General features: G+C 43.1%; 1 protein-coding gene across 7 annotated transcripts in view; it reads left to right on the forward strand.

The window, feature by feature from the left end:
* The window catches only part of RTN4 (reticulon 4), a 109,710-nt gene that overhangs the window by 61,909 nt on the left and 33,422 nt on the right, over positions 1 to 14,379 (forward strand). The window contains exon 1 of one of the 7 annotated variants that reach the window (XM_077485539.1): positions 6,985 to 7,159. The exons of the other annotated variants lie outside the window; for them this stretch is intronic. Within the exon in view, the coding sequence (XP_077341665.1) occupies positions 7,144 to 7,159 (16 nt within the window). The 5' untranslated portion in view covers positions 6,985 to 7,143. Of the gene's footprint in view, positions 1 to 6,984; positions 7,160 to 14,379 lie in introns of those variants that run through there. 7 annotated transcript variants of the gene reach the window in all.

A 14,379-nucleotide genomic window follows, 5' to 3' on the forward strand; every position in this document is an offset into this window, starting at 1 on the left:
AGCACCAGCAGAAGGGAGGTCCGGATTCTCTTTAGTTAGTGGATGTAAACCTGACTTTTCATTAAGAGAAAAAATAAAAAAAAGACTTCTACCTGGTACAGTAGAGGATGTCAAGTCATCTGTGCCCAGTCTTGCCACAAAGTTAATCCAGCTCTGAGCAGTCCTCTTGTATTTTTGTAGTAAGATTAAAAAAAGACAGTAATAAGTTTGTGTTGCCACCTCCCCCACTGCGGTGACTGACACCTGATCTCTTTATCTCACGAAGGGGCAGAGGGAGAGTGTTAGGATTTCAGCTTCACATCGCCCCTCCTTTCTTCAGCTCTCCCAGGATTGGCTGCTCCACACCTCAGCATGATTGGGCATGCTGAAGCCATGTGGTGCCTTTCCTGAGTTTTGACTGGCTGTTGCTCAAAATTCGGCAAACAGACCCACCCACCGATTCCAGAGTTTTGCAGGGGCTTCTCCTGCTGAAGGGGGTGACATTTTGCAAGGTAGGGATACATGCAAGAAGCTTGCATGTATATACCGTGTTTCCCCAAAAATTAGCCCGGGTCTTATATTAACCACTTCAGTCCCGGAAGGATTTGCCCCCTTAATGACCGGGCTATTTTTTTTTTTGCGATACGGCACTGCGTCGCTTTAACTGACAATTGCGCGGTCGTGTGACGTTGTACCCAAACAAAATTGATGTCCTTTTTATTTTTATTTTTTTTCTCCCCCACAAATAAAGCTTTTGTTTGGTGGTATTTGATCACCTCCTGCGGTTTATTTTTTGCACTATGAACAAAGAGAACCATTTTGAAGAGAATTTATTTATTTATTTTTATTTTTATTTTTTTTATTTTACTTTCTGCTCAAAAAAAAAAACAATTTCTTCATCAGTTTAGGCCAATGTGTATTCTACATATTTTTTGGCAAAAATCGCAATAGGCATATATTGATTGGTTTGCACAAAAGTTATCGCGTCTACAAACTGATATATTTAGGGACTTTTATTTTAATTTTTTTGTTTTTACTGGTAATGGCAGCAATCTGCTATTTTTAGCGGGACTGCAACATTGCGGTGGACAAATCTGACCCTAAATTACACTTTTTGGGGACCAGTGACATTTCAGATATCAGTGCTATAAAAATGCACTGGTCAAGGTATAAATGACACTGGCAGGGAAGGAGTTAACAGTAGGGAGCGATCAAGGGGTTAAACGTGTTTCCTCAGCTTGTTCTAACTGTGGGGGGGGGGGGGGTGGGCTGCCTTGGACATGAGAGAGATCGCTGTTCCCGATCACTGGGAACAGCAGATCTGGGATGTCCCCTGTCAGAATGGGGATCCGTCTTATTAACAAAGGCAGATCCCCATTCTGCTTCTGTGTACATCGATCGCTCCTGCAATCTCCCATGCACGGACCGACATACGGGTAAGTCAGTTCGTGCAGGAGAGGTGACCTGCCGCAGTATAAGTGCGGCGGCTGGTCGGCAGGTTGTTAATTTTTTGCAGCCAAAAACACATCAGGGCTTATTTTCAGGGTAGGGCTTGCCATTTTATGTGCTGTCTTCTCTCCCCCCCCCCCTCCCTGCCTGTCAGTGTGAACAAAGTAAACTTGGTTGTAAAATGCTAGAATCCTCACAAAGGTGTGTTTCTGTCCTCTATGTTAAATATCTCCTTGTAGCGCTGCTGGGTGCTTCCTGAGCTGTCTTCCCAGTTCCGGGCACTGCAGGGGGGCGGGGGGGGGGGTAGGAGGTAGGAGAGCAGGGGGAAATCGTGTTTCCCCAAAAATTAGCCCTTTGAGCGCTGTTATAACGAAGGTATTTGACTCCATTAGATTACAGAAACGCACACCTTTTTATGTTTATATTATACTGTAATAGGGTGGATTCTAGCTGTGTACAACCACTTTAAACTAGGGCTTATTTTCGGAGTAGGGCTTGTATTTCAACCCTCCCCGAAGATCGGGGTAGGTCTTGCTTTCGGGGAAACACAGTATGCATTATTACTGTGGTATTCGTTTTATACTGGGTGAGTGGTGGGTATACATCCACTTTAAAGGGGTTGTAAAGGTTCATTTTTTTTAATTCTATAAATGGGTTCCTTTAAGCTACTGCATTGTTGGTTCACTTACCTTTTCCTTCGATTTTTTTCCCTTCTAAAAGTTTTTTTTTTTTTCTTTGTCTGAATTTCTCGCTTCCTGTTCCTCCTCAGTAAGCTGTTCTGGCTGACTAAGCACCGCTCGGATGATGGTGTGAAGTTTATGGAGGAGAAACAGGAAGTGAGAAATTCAGACAAAGGAAAAAAAACATTTAGAAGGGAAATTGAAGGAAAAGGTAAGTGAACCAACAATGCACTAGCTTAAAGAGGAAGTAAACCCTGATGAGTTTACTTCCTCTTTCATTCCCTGCAAAGGTAAAGCATAATGGACTACTATGCATCGCATAGTAGTCCATTATGTGCCACTTACCTGACACAGAAGTCACCGCTGTCCCCTTTAGTCTGGCGCATCCATCTTCTCGGTGGGTCTCGCCGCTCCGCTGCCGTCATTCGGCGAAGCCGCGATGACGTCACTCCTGCGCATGCGCACGGGAGCCGCCACTCGCGCCATACTGCCGTTGACCACAGCGCGCTCAGTGTGCCGTTGTCTACAGCTCATGCGCCGTAGACAGCGGTGCCTGCCTTTTGGCAAATATCTCCCAAACCATGTAGGTTTAGGAGATATTTCTTGGACCTACAGGTAAGCCTTAATCTATAGGGAATAAAATAATTGCTGCAATATTTTATGTCACACTGTATTTGCCCAGCAGTCTTTCAAATGCAATTTTTTGGGAAAAATGCACATCAATAAAAAAAAAAAAAACAGTAAAGTTAGCACAATTCTGTTTTAATGTGAAAGATGATACGCCGCAAGAATCGTGATCTATCTTCGAAGCAAAAAAATCACGATTCTCATTTTAGCCAGAATCGTGCAGCTCTAATTGGAGTCAAAGGGGAAAAAAATGCCCCCAATATTGGTGATCAGTAGGAGTGCAACTCCAACAGTGGTAGTCAGAATGCCACCCTTATAGATCACTAAAGGTGAGGTTGGCACCAGAGATGTGAAGGCCCCAATCAAATGGGAGGTCAATCAGCCAAAGCTCAAAGAACCACTAGCAACCTCTGGTTCCAATGAACCCCAATTAAGAATGTCTGGTGTAATGCATCTTCTACCAGTAATCTCAGAATATAGGTTTTTGATGCAGGAGATAACACTGCACCAAATCTGATTCAACTCCACCTTCAAATTTTATAGGTGAAAAAGGGAAACCGAAAAAGTTACAAAAGAAGTACTGAACTCGGTACAAGAGCCATCTTAAACATAAAAATTTAAGTCTACCTTGATCTGAATTCTATTAGACACGGAGAGATGTTTGCAAAGCACATCCAAGTAGTACAATAAATACACCAGTGAGGTCGTTTCTGAAGTCTTGATCGTCTTTAGACTTGTATCATCTTGATATTTTTTTCACAAGGTTTTCGGAGCTAAACTAAGTATTCCAATTGAGGTTTAAAGGGGTTGTAAAGCTTTGTTTTTCATTTTCTAAATAGGTTCCTTTAAAGTGGTTGTAAACCCTTACAAACCACTTTGACCTACAGGTATGCCTAGATTAAGGCTTACCTGTAGGTCCAAGAAATATCTCCTAAACCTACACGGTTTAGGAGATATTTACAGCATGTGCCGTAGACAGCGGCACGCAGGTGTTCTATCGGCGTTATGCCATTAGTGGCGGCTCCCATGCGCGGAAGTGACGTCATCGCTGCTCCGGTGCTGTGGGTGGCCGGAGCAGCGCTACCCGTAAGAAGATGGATGCGGCGGACTACAGGGGACAGCGGTGACATCGCTGGCTCCTGTGTCAGGTAAGTGACACATAATGGGCTACTATGCGATGCATAGTAGCCCATTATGCTTTACCTTTGCAGGGAGACAAAGGAAGTAAACCCATTAGGGTTTACTTCCTCTTTAAGTGTCAGAAAAGACTTTAAGTGGTTAAACTTCCTGCATTTACACATGGTTGAAAGCTTGGCAGACTGCCCAGATTATTTGTTTACTAAAGAAGTTCTTTCCCTTTTGATCTAAGAAGTAAGTTAGTTACAATGTTTCAAGTTCTACATTTGGCAGATTGCCCGGGATGCTTTCTTTTGACAGCTGAGTGAGCAAATAATCTCTCCACTTGTTTATATGAAAGAATCGCCTACTCTCAGGGGGAGAGATCAGAAGGAGGGGGGGGGGGGTGAATCGAGATCACGTTTTTTAACGATTAATCGTGCAGCTGTGGTTGGTTTCAATAAGGTTTCCAAGAGAACTGAAAGTTCTTTGGGGTTCTTCTGGGAGTAAACAAAGTTTGGGAAAGGCCACACTATGCCAATGCCTGGATAACAAACTGCAGTACTAAACAGGTAGGTTGTATTTCTTTGATCTACTAGAGTATTTTTATTTTTTACCACTGCACCTGTGTTTTAGATAATCAGCTTGTGATTTTTAAAGATTTGCCCCCTAGGCTATACAGGATGGTCTACTGACCTGCCTAGATCTGGTGATAAGCTAATAATGGCTGTGGGACTCTCCAGCACAGGTTAGAGATTCTATTCCTGTCTGACTGCTATTGTTTCCTCCGGAGACAACCTTGCCTGCTCCATGGGCTAAACACAATAGGTTGCCCTGAGGCATCTATTGTTTTCTTGGATTGTGATTGTGGATCTGACAGCTTTCTACTGGCCATCTACCTGAAATCTGTGCAGTTATTTCTCCAGTGAAAAGGACATTTGTTATGGTAATTGGCTTGTTTTACTCTGGTGTTGCTTAGTAGCACTACTTTGTTTCTTTTTTTTGCTTTGTTCTGCAACTCAGGCTAGTAAAGTTGTAGCACTTGTATTTCCAGCCTTCACTTGGAGACTGATGTTGTTTTGAGAGTAATGAACGGCTTGAATTTTGCATCATCTGCCAACGTGTCCTCCATGTCACTATTGTGTGTCTGTGGGATTGATGACTGATGTGCAGTGAAATCCATAATTGCGGAGTGCCGTCTGCTTTCTGCAATTGTAGGTTTGAGATGATCTCGTTCTAATTGCTCACTTCTGCCTTGTTTTCACTGAGCGGAACAGTTCGGGTCGGCACAGTTTGGAAGGTTTAGAATGGTCCGGCCTATTCAGGTGAGCGTTTTCTCTGCAAGCCGGACCGCTAAGGGGCCATACGGGATTTAGAAAAAATGCCTTTGACGTGAGCGTTGAGGTTGTCCGCCAATCAGTGGAATGTATTGTGTGATGCTAGTACCCTGTTTCCCCGAAAATAAGACCTGGTGTGATTGTCGGTGTTGGCTGCAATATAAGCCCTACCCCCCAAATAAGCCCTACCCTGTTTCCACAAAAATAAGACCTACAAGGACTTTAACTAGGGCTTATATTGCAGCCATCACCGACAATCACTCTAGATCTGTTTTTCTGGGAAACAGGGCAGGTCTGCCCTAACAGTACCGTACCATTTTCTATGGCCCCACATCTGAAGCAGGGCCCTGAATGGTGTGGCATGGTTCTGTTGTATGGGCTGCTTTCATAATGGAAACACTCAAAATGGCGTACCGAACCAATCCGCTCAGTGGAAATGAGGCATATGTTTGCATTTTGATAAAGGTTATTCTATGTGCAGTTTATTTCCTTTTTTGAATTTTGAAAAAATGTTTTCTATTTTTGTTTGTCTATAAAAGTTTGTAAACAAGTGTTTTGTCGCCTTCACTGATGGGCGCTAATAGGGGGCACTGATGGCTCTGATAGGCATTACTGATTGGCACCTCTAATGGGCACTGATGGGCATACCTGGTGGTCCTGGGTGGGCATACCCGGTGGTCCTGGGTGGGCATCCAGCGCAGACCCCTCCATATGGTAAAGAGCCTGCGTTAGAGGCTCTTTACCGAGATCGGTGATGCGGAGTGTCAGACTAACACACCACGCCAATGTTCGCCGCGCTGCGGGCTTGCGATCACAGATTATCCTGCTGGATATCATATGCCAGGATAACTTGGAGTTTTAAACCCTTGTGTTTTCACCTTAATGCATCCTATGTATTAAGGTGAAAAAACCTGACACTGACCAGCCCCCCCCCCCCCCCCCCGTTTTACTCACCTGAGCCTGTTTGTTCCCTCGGCGGAGATGCGCTCTTCCCCTCTGCCCAGGGTTCTCTGCCCTTGATTAGATAGATTGATAGCAGCGCACCTATTGGCTCCAGCTTCTGTCAATCAAATCCAATGACGCGGGGGAAAGTCAGTATTTGCATCCATAGACACAGCATGCCAGAACTCGGGAGCGCACCCGCAAGGTAACCCCCCCAGGGAGAGCGCTTCTTTCAGAGGGTTTACCGATGTGAGGAGGAGCTGCGAGTGCGTTTGAGGAACCCCAGAAGATGATGATCGGGTCCACACTGTGAAAAACGAACTGCAGTGGAGGTAAGTAATGATATGTTTGTGGTTTAAAAAAAAACGAAGGTTTACATTCACTTTAACCACTTTGCGCACATCATTCTGTTATATGGCGGGTGGGAAGTGGTTAAACATTCATGTGCATGTTAAGCCGGCATCCCAATACTTTTGGTAGTATAGTGTATCCTTTTATATGGTGAGTTTTCAAGCAAATACGTACGTTTTTATGAGACCTAAATTTGTAATAGGCAGTTCCTTGCATCCTTATTTATGGTGATGGTCTATATTGGGCATTCAATTAGTGTGACCATTCCTAAATTAATGGACCCCCCTTTGTGTGGGTATCTGAACTGTGTTTAGCTGACTGTATTGCCCAATATTTTTAGGTTGCAGGCGTCTTTCTTTTTTCTGTAGAAAGATCATGCATTGGGCAAGGAAAGGAATTTGGCAGAACTTCTTTGTACTGTTCTCCCCCCCTCCCCCCTCCATGTGCCCTGCTTGTGTAATGCTTGCAGCTCTCTCATTGACTGAATGCGGTGGCTCAGCAGCTTGGTAGTCTGGGGTCGGAGGGGTGTGTTCTGTCCATGGCTGAGTCGCACAGCAGGCAATTACGTGTTCTTTCTGACCTCCTGAACGCTCCAGCAGGAAGTGAAAGGAGCTCCAGTCAGTCAGCTGTGGAAGGTCTCCCTGCATGCGGCAAGCCTCAAGATGGACTCCAAAGCTGGTCAGTGCATCCTCTGAACTACCCCTATGGCCTCCACAAAGTGCCCTCGCTCCGTGCTCTGCTGCATGCTTGAATGCTGGTTAACATTGCTGCTCCTAGATGACTTTTTGTATATTACTTTTAGTAGATCTTGCTTTAGCATGCATGCTTGTGAAAACTTCTTTTACTTTCTGTTTTAAGAAAAAAAAAAATCTCCGGTTTGGTGATGACTAGTATTCTGATTTCTGGTACAATGTGGGCTTGGTGTCCCGCTGTGGGAGCTTTACATGGAAGACCGAGGTGCAGGCGGCTATTTTTAGTGCTAGCAGATGCCACTTTTTTTCATCCTTGCTTACCAAGTGAAGGCAGCTGCAGCCGTTTAGAAATACTTTTTTTCTTTCATCATAATTAAACGCGGCAGTTTTCTTGTCTTTTCATTGATGTGTCATTTATCTGGTTTATTTCAGTGTAATTATAAAGGGGGAAAAAAAATGACGAGGCTAATTGGCATGTATCCTGTGTCTGGTCTATTGGTGCAGCTGTTTTATTTTTTATTTATTTTGTATACATATGTGTGTGTATATGTGTGTATATGTGTGTATATGTGTGTATATGTGTGTATATGTGTGTATGTGTATATATGTATATATATATATATATATATATATATATATATATATATATATATATATATATATATATATATATATATATATATATATATATACTTTTTTTAAACCCCCCAAAAACTTATTATGGTAGGGTCTATGCATGCTCCACTTTATCAGAAAGCAAATGTTGGTCTTATTTTACAGAGCAGTGCAGTTACCTGTGCCAGATGTCCAAATGCTATGCTTGCTTTTAAAACGTTGACCCTGGAGATAATTGTGATTGGTTACTAATAGAGGAACTACCAACTCGTGAAAGTTTAATACCTGTTCCACGGGGGGGGTTGATTTAGGCTTGATTCACACCGATGCATTTTTGGTGGATTTTGCAGATTTGCTCTACAGGACGTGTTCCATTGGAAACCATATTAAATGGGCTGTAGAGCAAATCTGAAAAATGCACTAAAAATGTATAGGCGTGACTCGGGCCTTACTAAAACTGAAGAGAGCGAAATTTGGTGCAGCTCTGCATAGAAATCAGCTTACAGTTACTTTGTCAATGCGTAATTGAACAAGCTAAAGTTAGAAGCTGATTGGCTACCATGCGCAGCTGCACCAGATTTTGTACTATCCAGTCTCCCTATGTGTAAGTAACTGACATAATATGGTAGGTGGAAGCTGACTTCACTGGCTGCATGCTTGTTCCAAGTCAGTAACTTGCCAGCTGTGATCTAAAAATCATTAGACCCCCCTTTCACACTGCCACCCGTAGCGTCGTTGGTAAATGCCGCTATTTTTACCATCGGATTTGCCGTGCATTTCAGCCGCTAGCGGGGGCGCTTTTAACCCCCGCTATTGGCCGAGAAAGGGTTAAAACTGCCCACGATGTGCCGCAATAGTGGCATTTTGCCGGCGGTATAGCCACGCTGCTCCATTGATTTTCAATGGGCAGGAGCAATGGAGGAGCGGTAAACGCATTACTCCAAAGAAGCTGCTCGCAGGACTTTTCCTGACGTCCTGCCAGCGCACCGCTCCAGTGTGAACGCCCTCTGGCGTTCACAATGGAGCAGCTGTTTGAGGACGGATTGCAGGCGCCATTTTTAACGCTATAGTGCCTGCAAAACGCCCTCAGTGTGCAAAGGGTCTTGGGGTACATTCACACGGGGTGTGGTAAGACTGCATTGGTCAGTTATTCTAGCACAGTTCCACTGCAAGAAAAGGCAAAATGCCTGGGCTCCTGCACTAAAAGTACAGCATGCACTACTTTTTAGTGTGATTTAGTCCCCTGCTTAGAACTGCACAGCTGCTGTGGAGTGAATCCTTAGAAACTGAACTTTCAAAAATAAGTCGGCAGCATTTCCCATGGTTTTTTACCTGGTATAATCATGCCATAAATCTTACTTCTGTAGGCTGTATTGACTTTTATTTTTATTTTTTTAAATCTGTGAATATGGAGACATTTATTTGGTATTTGCTGAACATGGTTTATTAAGTTATTCCAATGTAATACATTTCATAATTTTGGTATGCAGAGGCTGGTGCCTAGCCCTCTATGTAGGACTTTGCATGGACAAGTACTACAGTAAAGTGTCTCCATTGCCATGTGTAGGATGTTCTGAATAAAGTGTAGTCCAGGGTTCCATCAGAGGTTGTTGGGGGTTCCCTGAGCAATGAGCAGCTTCTACCTCTCGGATAAGTTCCCAATGACACCATTGATCTTTTTAGCTGTATGTAACGGTGTATTTCTTTCCAGTGACCATAGCGTAAGGAACAATCTTCCCACTGACCGACACTAATGTGTCATGAGTTGTAGGCATAGTCCTATTTAGCAGGGGGTTCCCTGAGACCGGAAAGGTTGGGAGAGGCTGGTGTAGAGGGCAGCAACCATAGGGTGCTTCAAGTGGAACTTTGGGCCTTGCTGCTTCCATGGCTGAAGTATATAGAGATCTGTGAATGCCTCAATTCATGGATTTGGTTTCAGTAAAGGAAGGGGCTATATTAAGGCTCACGAAAAATTATTTCCTTTAGTGTAAATTTACTGATTCAATAAATGTAGTGTTTCATAGCGAATGGTTAGATTGAGATAGGAAATGACTGATCTACTGCTTTCATTCATATAGGTTATGGAGAAGAGGTGGGACATTTAGAAGTTTCTTCACTTAATTTGAGCAACCCAAAAAAGTGTTCACAAAAGTACTTCTCTGTTATTGACTAAATACACCCCTTCCAATGGTGCACTACAGTGGATTCCCCATATGAACATAACACCAAAGCTAAATAGTATGGTGGGTTGCAAATGGAAGACTGAAAAAGACCACCATTGTTGGTTTCAAACTTTTTTTATTAAATTTTTTTTATTTTGTTTAGGAAATTTTCATTTGTACGGATAGAGGTTTGTCGTTCATGCATTGTAAAGTCGGGTACACACTAATCGGGGGTTTTCTTCTTTTTTTTTTTTTTAATGAAAAGACTGTCTGCTCTGGTCGGAGCAGCTGTACTAACCGTGCGAGTTTAGGTCAGCGATCTCCCCCCCACTGAGCTTTTGTGTTCTGACAGGGAGATGCCCCCTGCCAGAGCACTCTGATCAGCGCTCTCTGCTATTGGCTGAATGCGCTGATCGGGAGTCGATCGGCTGCTGGTTTTCCAGCACACACATCTGACAGAACCCGGACAAACTACCAGCTTCTGTTGCACAGAGCAACATACACACGGGCTGAATGTTGGCTGTTCGTTTTTTTTTTTTATTATTATTTATTTATTTATTTATTTGAACCCTCTGTTGTCTCCCAATATTTGGCCGTGTATCTGGCTTAAGGGGTCTTGCCACCCATTGGTTCTTGTATCACTTAGGGACTCCAGTGGTGAGATACTCCTTCCGTAGGTCCCAGGGCTGTCACTAACCTTACTGGTACCTAGCTTCTTCTAATAAAAAGGAAGGATTTTCATTCCTCCTGTTGTATTCTTCAGACTGGTGAATTTTCATAGTGGCGCAACCCAACCAGGATTGCTTGTAATACTCTAGCAATGAAGGACTTGGCAACATTTTGAGAGTTGGCTGCAGAAATGCTCCAGCAAGCTGAAAAGTCTGACTGTATATGCTGAGCTCACATCTGCTAGAGAAAGAAAGGGCAGGCCTCATCTTATAATGGTGAAGAGGAGGAGCAACTCCTTTAACGACTGAATTAAAGCTTGTAGATGGCAATGTACTTGTGCAGCATTAGGGCTGCACAAAGATCTGGCGTTCAGACACCATGAAATGTTTGTACATATCGGCACTTGCATAGCTGCTTACCTTTACATTTGTGACCATGCATCACGAGTGGATGTACACTTGGAATCGCCTCCGGGCTCTTTGAGCTTGATGAACTGTGGTGCGGACCTCTATGTGCTTATTGCATTGAGTTTCCGGTGTTCAGAATGGACGATGAAAATGTAAGCTTTGATGCTGACCGGCCAGCACTTGCATGGCTGCTCACATTTATCTTTTTATGATTAATGCACGTGCATCATCAGTCCATGTACACTAGCATTTACCTCCGGGCTTATTCTTGCTGAGATGAGCTGTGGTGCGGACCTCTATGTGCTGATTGCATTTACAGTTTTCTGTAGAGTCAATGTAGATGGTTGCGTCCAAGTTAATCCACTTCTGATCACGATCAGGTGTCAAGAAGCAATTGGACTCCCTTCTTACCCTTGTTCCTTAGTCCTTAAGGGATTTTTCACCTTGTGTAGCCTTAACTTATCTACATTGGAAACCTTCTCCTTTTTTTTTTTTTTTTTTTTTTTTTAATCTTGCTTGGTAAACTGCAGTTTATTTGCTTTGTAGAAATGTAGCCAGGGTTTAACAGCCTTACTGCTGCAAGCTCTCGTTACATGATTGCACTGGACATATAGCACCTGAACATCAGCTAGATACTATCCCTGTCTTCTATATTAAGAGAACTGCAGACCTTTCCTGCCCTTCGTATTCCATGGATTAAAGATTGGAGGAGTCAGCATGGTGTCATTTTCAGGCTGCCATGTGTTCCCTTCATGGCTTTTATACCCTGCTGTCCTGTAGACCCAATTCTAGTTCTCATTAACACAGTCCTCCAGCATCAGTGGAGGGCTCCTGTATTATCTCAGTGCTCAGGGTAACCAATCTCATTAGTCCGTCTATCCCAGGCTATGCAAAGCTTCTCTGTATTTGCTGTAATTGCTCCTCAGGCTTTAAAAAAAAAAATGGCCTCTTAAGAGGTAATTGACTTGCTTTAACCATTAACTGCTTGATGGATCTGAGTATCTGCATAGTGCTCATTACAGCATTTATATGATGCCCTAATGCTTAGTAATAAATTATGGCTCTCTTTCAGAGTGCCTGAAAGATGACCTGTTTGTGACACACTTCGCAACTAGTCAGATCCTTCCTTTCTTGTAGTAGGAAATGACAGTATTTCTGACACCTCGGTAAGGAATTTAATATCAAGCCATTAAACATACCCAAAAATGCTTTGCTTAGCCCTGACCCAAAGGAAACCCTTTAAAAATGAATTTTTTTTTTTAATTTTTTTATTTATTTTTTTTTAAATAAATATGTTGTTTTTTAAGATAGGTGCATTTTGACTATTTATTTAAAAATGCACCTTTTTGTGCTTGAGTACGAAATACAGACATACCCTGCTTTATGTAGCCTCACTTTACGTACACTCAAGTACCGACACATTGGGATCTATGGGAAATCTATGGCTGCTTGAAAGGGCACTGCTACCGGTTTATCTGATTTTGGGGTCGGCCAACTTGCCTAGGTAATCGGTTATGCCTGAAAATGACTATTGCAATGCAGTACATGCACTGAGAAGTGAAGAGTTATTGCTTCACTTTAAGTACACTTTCGTTTTGCATACATACATGCATACATACATACATGCATACATACATGCATACATACATACATACATACATACATACATACATACATGCTCTGGTCCCATTGTGTACTTAAAAGTGGGATATGCCTGAATGCATTTTCCTTAGCCTTTATTTTTTCTCAAGCTCATGGTTGGGTCCCCATAATTTGATTTAAAAGTATTGAATTTGGGGTTTTTCCAGTATTATACTTAGGTGGATGCAGTATTAGTCCCCTGAGAGCTCGAACGCTGAGAACCAAGTGATTAAACACCATTGATTGCTCGTTTGGCGTCTGTGGTACTAGTGTTTAATTCAAGAAATCCTAACTATAATGCGTTAGGCCTTTGCGTTCTTTGTTTATGGGCAAATATTTGAGATCTGCTTGACAGACCTGACCATTAACATAGTGTGCATGTGTAAACCGCATGGAGGGGAACACCCCAAGAGGAACTGCATTCTGCTCACATCATTTGTAATAAAAACATCTTTTCCATTCTGAAGCTTCCCTCCAACTACTTTGCATATTATTTTATATATACTGTGATTCTGTACTTGCCAAATATGCTGCAGAAATCTCCCTCCACTGAGTCTGGCTGCAGCCATTTTAACTGTGGGCAGCTGAAGCTGCTGCCTGTTCACTTCCTGAATTTAAACACAGGTACACCTGCAGCTCACTTTGGCCCTCTTATGACTCATCCCTCTTTCCTTCCTGGCAAACTGCCACAAGAGAGAGAGAGAGCTGTGCATGATGTCATAAGGCTAGGCTAATGACCAGACAAGAAACAGGAAGTGGGCTGTATAAGCGATTTACTGGCAGAAAAAATGTTTTACTATCCCAAGGTAAAACGACAAGGGCAGAGCATTTAATAATTTGAAAGCTGGAAAAAAGATTGAATTTCTGCTTTAAATATACATTTATACATCCCTAGCATCTCCAGTACAAGTGTTTTTTCATTTATGATTATATTTTATATACTACTATAGCAGTATGTAGGGGCTGAAGGGCAAAGGCACAGCCCATTCAGGAAGCCATTGGAGATCTAGGGCCTGAAGGTGAGAAGCACAGCCCATTCACAAAGCCATTGATGACTGTCTGACAGCTCTAGTTGCCTAACTGTTCTGAAAAAAAGAAGAAAGATTGTGACTGACTACACTTGCATGCTTGTTCTGACTCTGTGTCTTAAAAAATAGTCACAGCCAGGCAACCTAGAATTTTCAGGAGGTGGACAGTAAAGTGAATCCACTTGCTTTTCATTTAAACTACATTAACAGTTTACAAATTGTTTTAAAAGCGGAGCTCCACCGAAAAGGGGAAGCTCTGCTTGTTTGCACCAATCTCCTCTCCCTTGTTTTGACAGCTACCCAATCCCACTTCCGGCTCAGATCGCCGTGGCCATCTATGAGTGTGTCTGGCCCCTCCTCTTTCCCCTCACAGCCTCCTGGGGAGCACGCAGGTCCCAGAAGACTGCTGAACCATTCATTACTCACGCATGCACAGTAGAAAACTGGCTGTGAAGCTGGAATGTTTCCCTTACCTAAGATGGCAGTGCCCGCACCCGAAGCTGATTGACAAATTGGCTCGGATGCTGACATCTCTGAATCACTGGACAGGCAAGTTTTAGCAGCGCTTTTCAGCCACTAGTGTGGTGCATTTAACCTCCACTGGTGGCCGAAGAAAGAGGGTTAAAACCTCCCGAGTTGTGGCACTTCAGAAATGCTTTACAGGCACTTCTGAAACGCTGCCCG

The sequence above is a fragment of the Lithobates pipiens genome, unplaced genomic scaffold (genome assembly GCF_037356315.1).
Source record: "Lithobates pipiens isolate NorthernLeopardFrog02 unplaced genomic scaffold, aLitPip1_a1.2 Scaffold_18, whole genome shotgun sequence".
Lineage (NCBI taxonomy): Eukaryota > Metazoa > Chordata > Amphibia > Anura > Ranidae > Lithobates > Lithobates pipiens.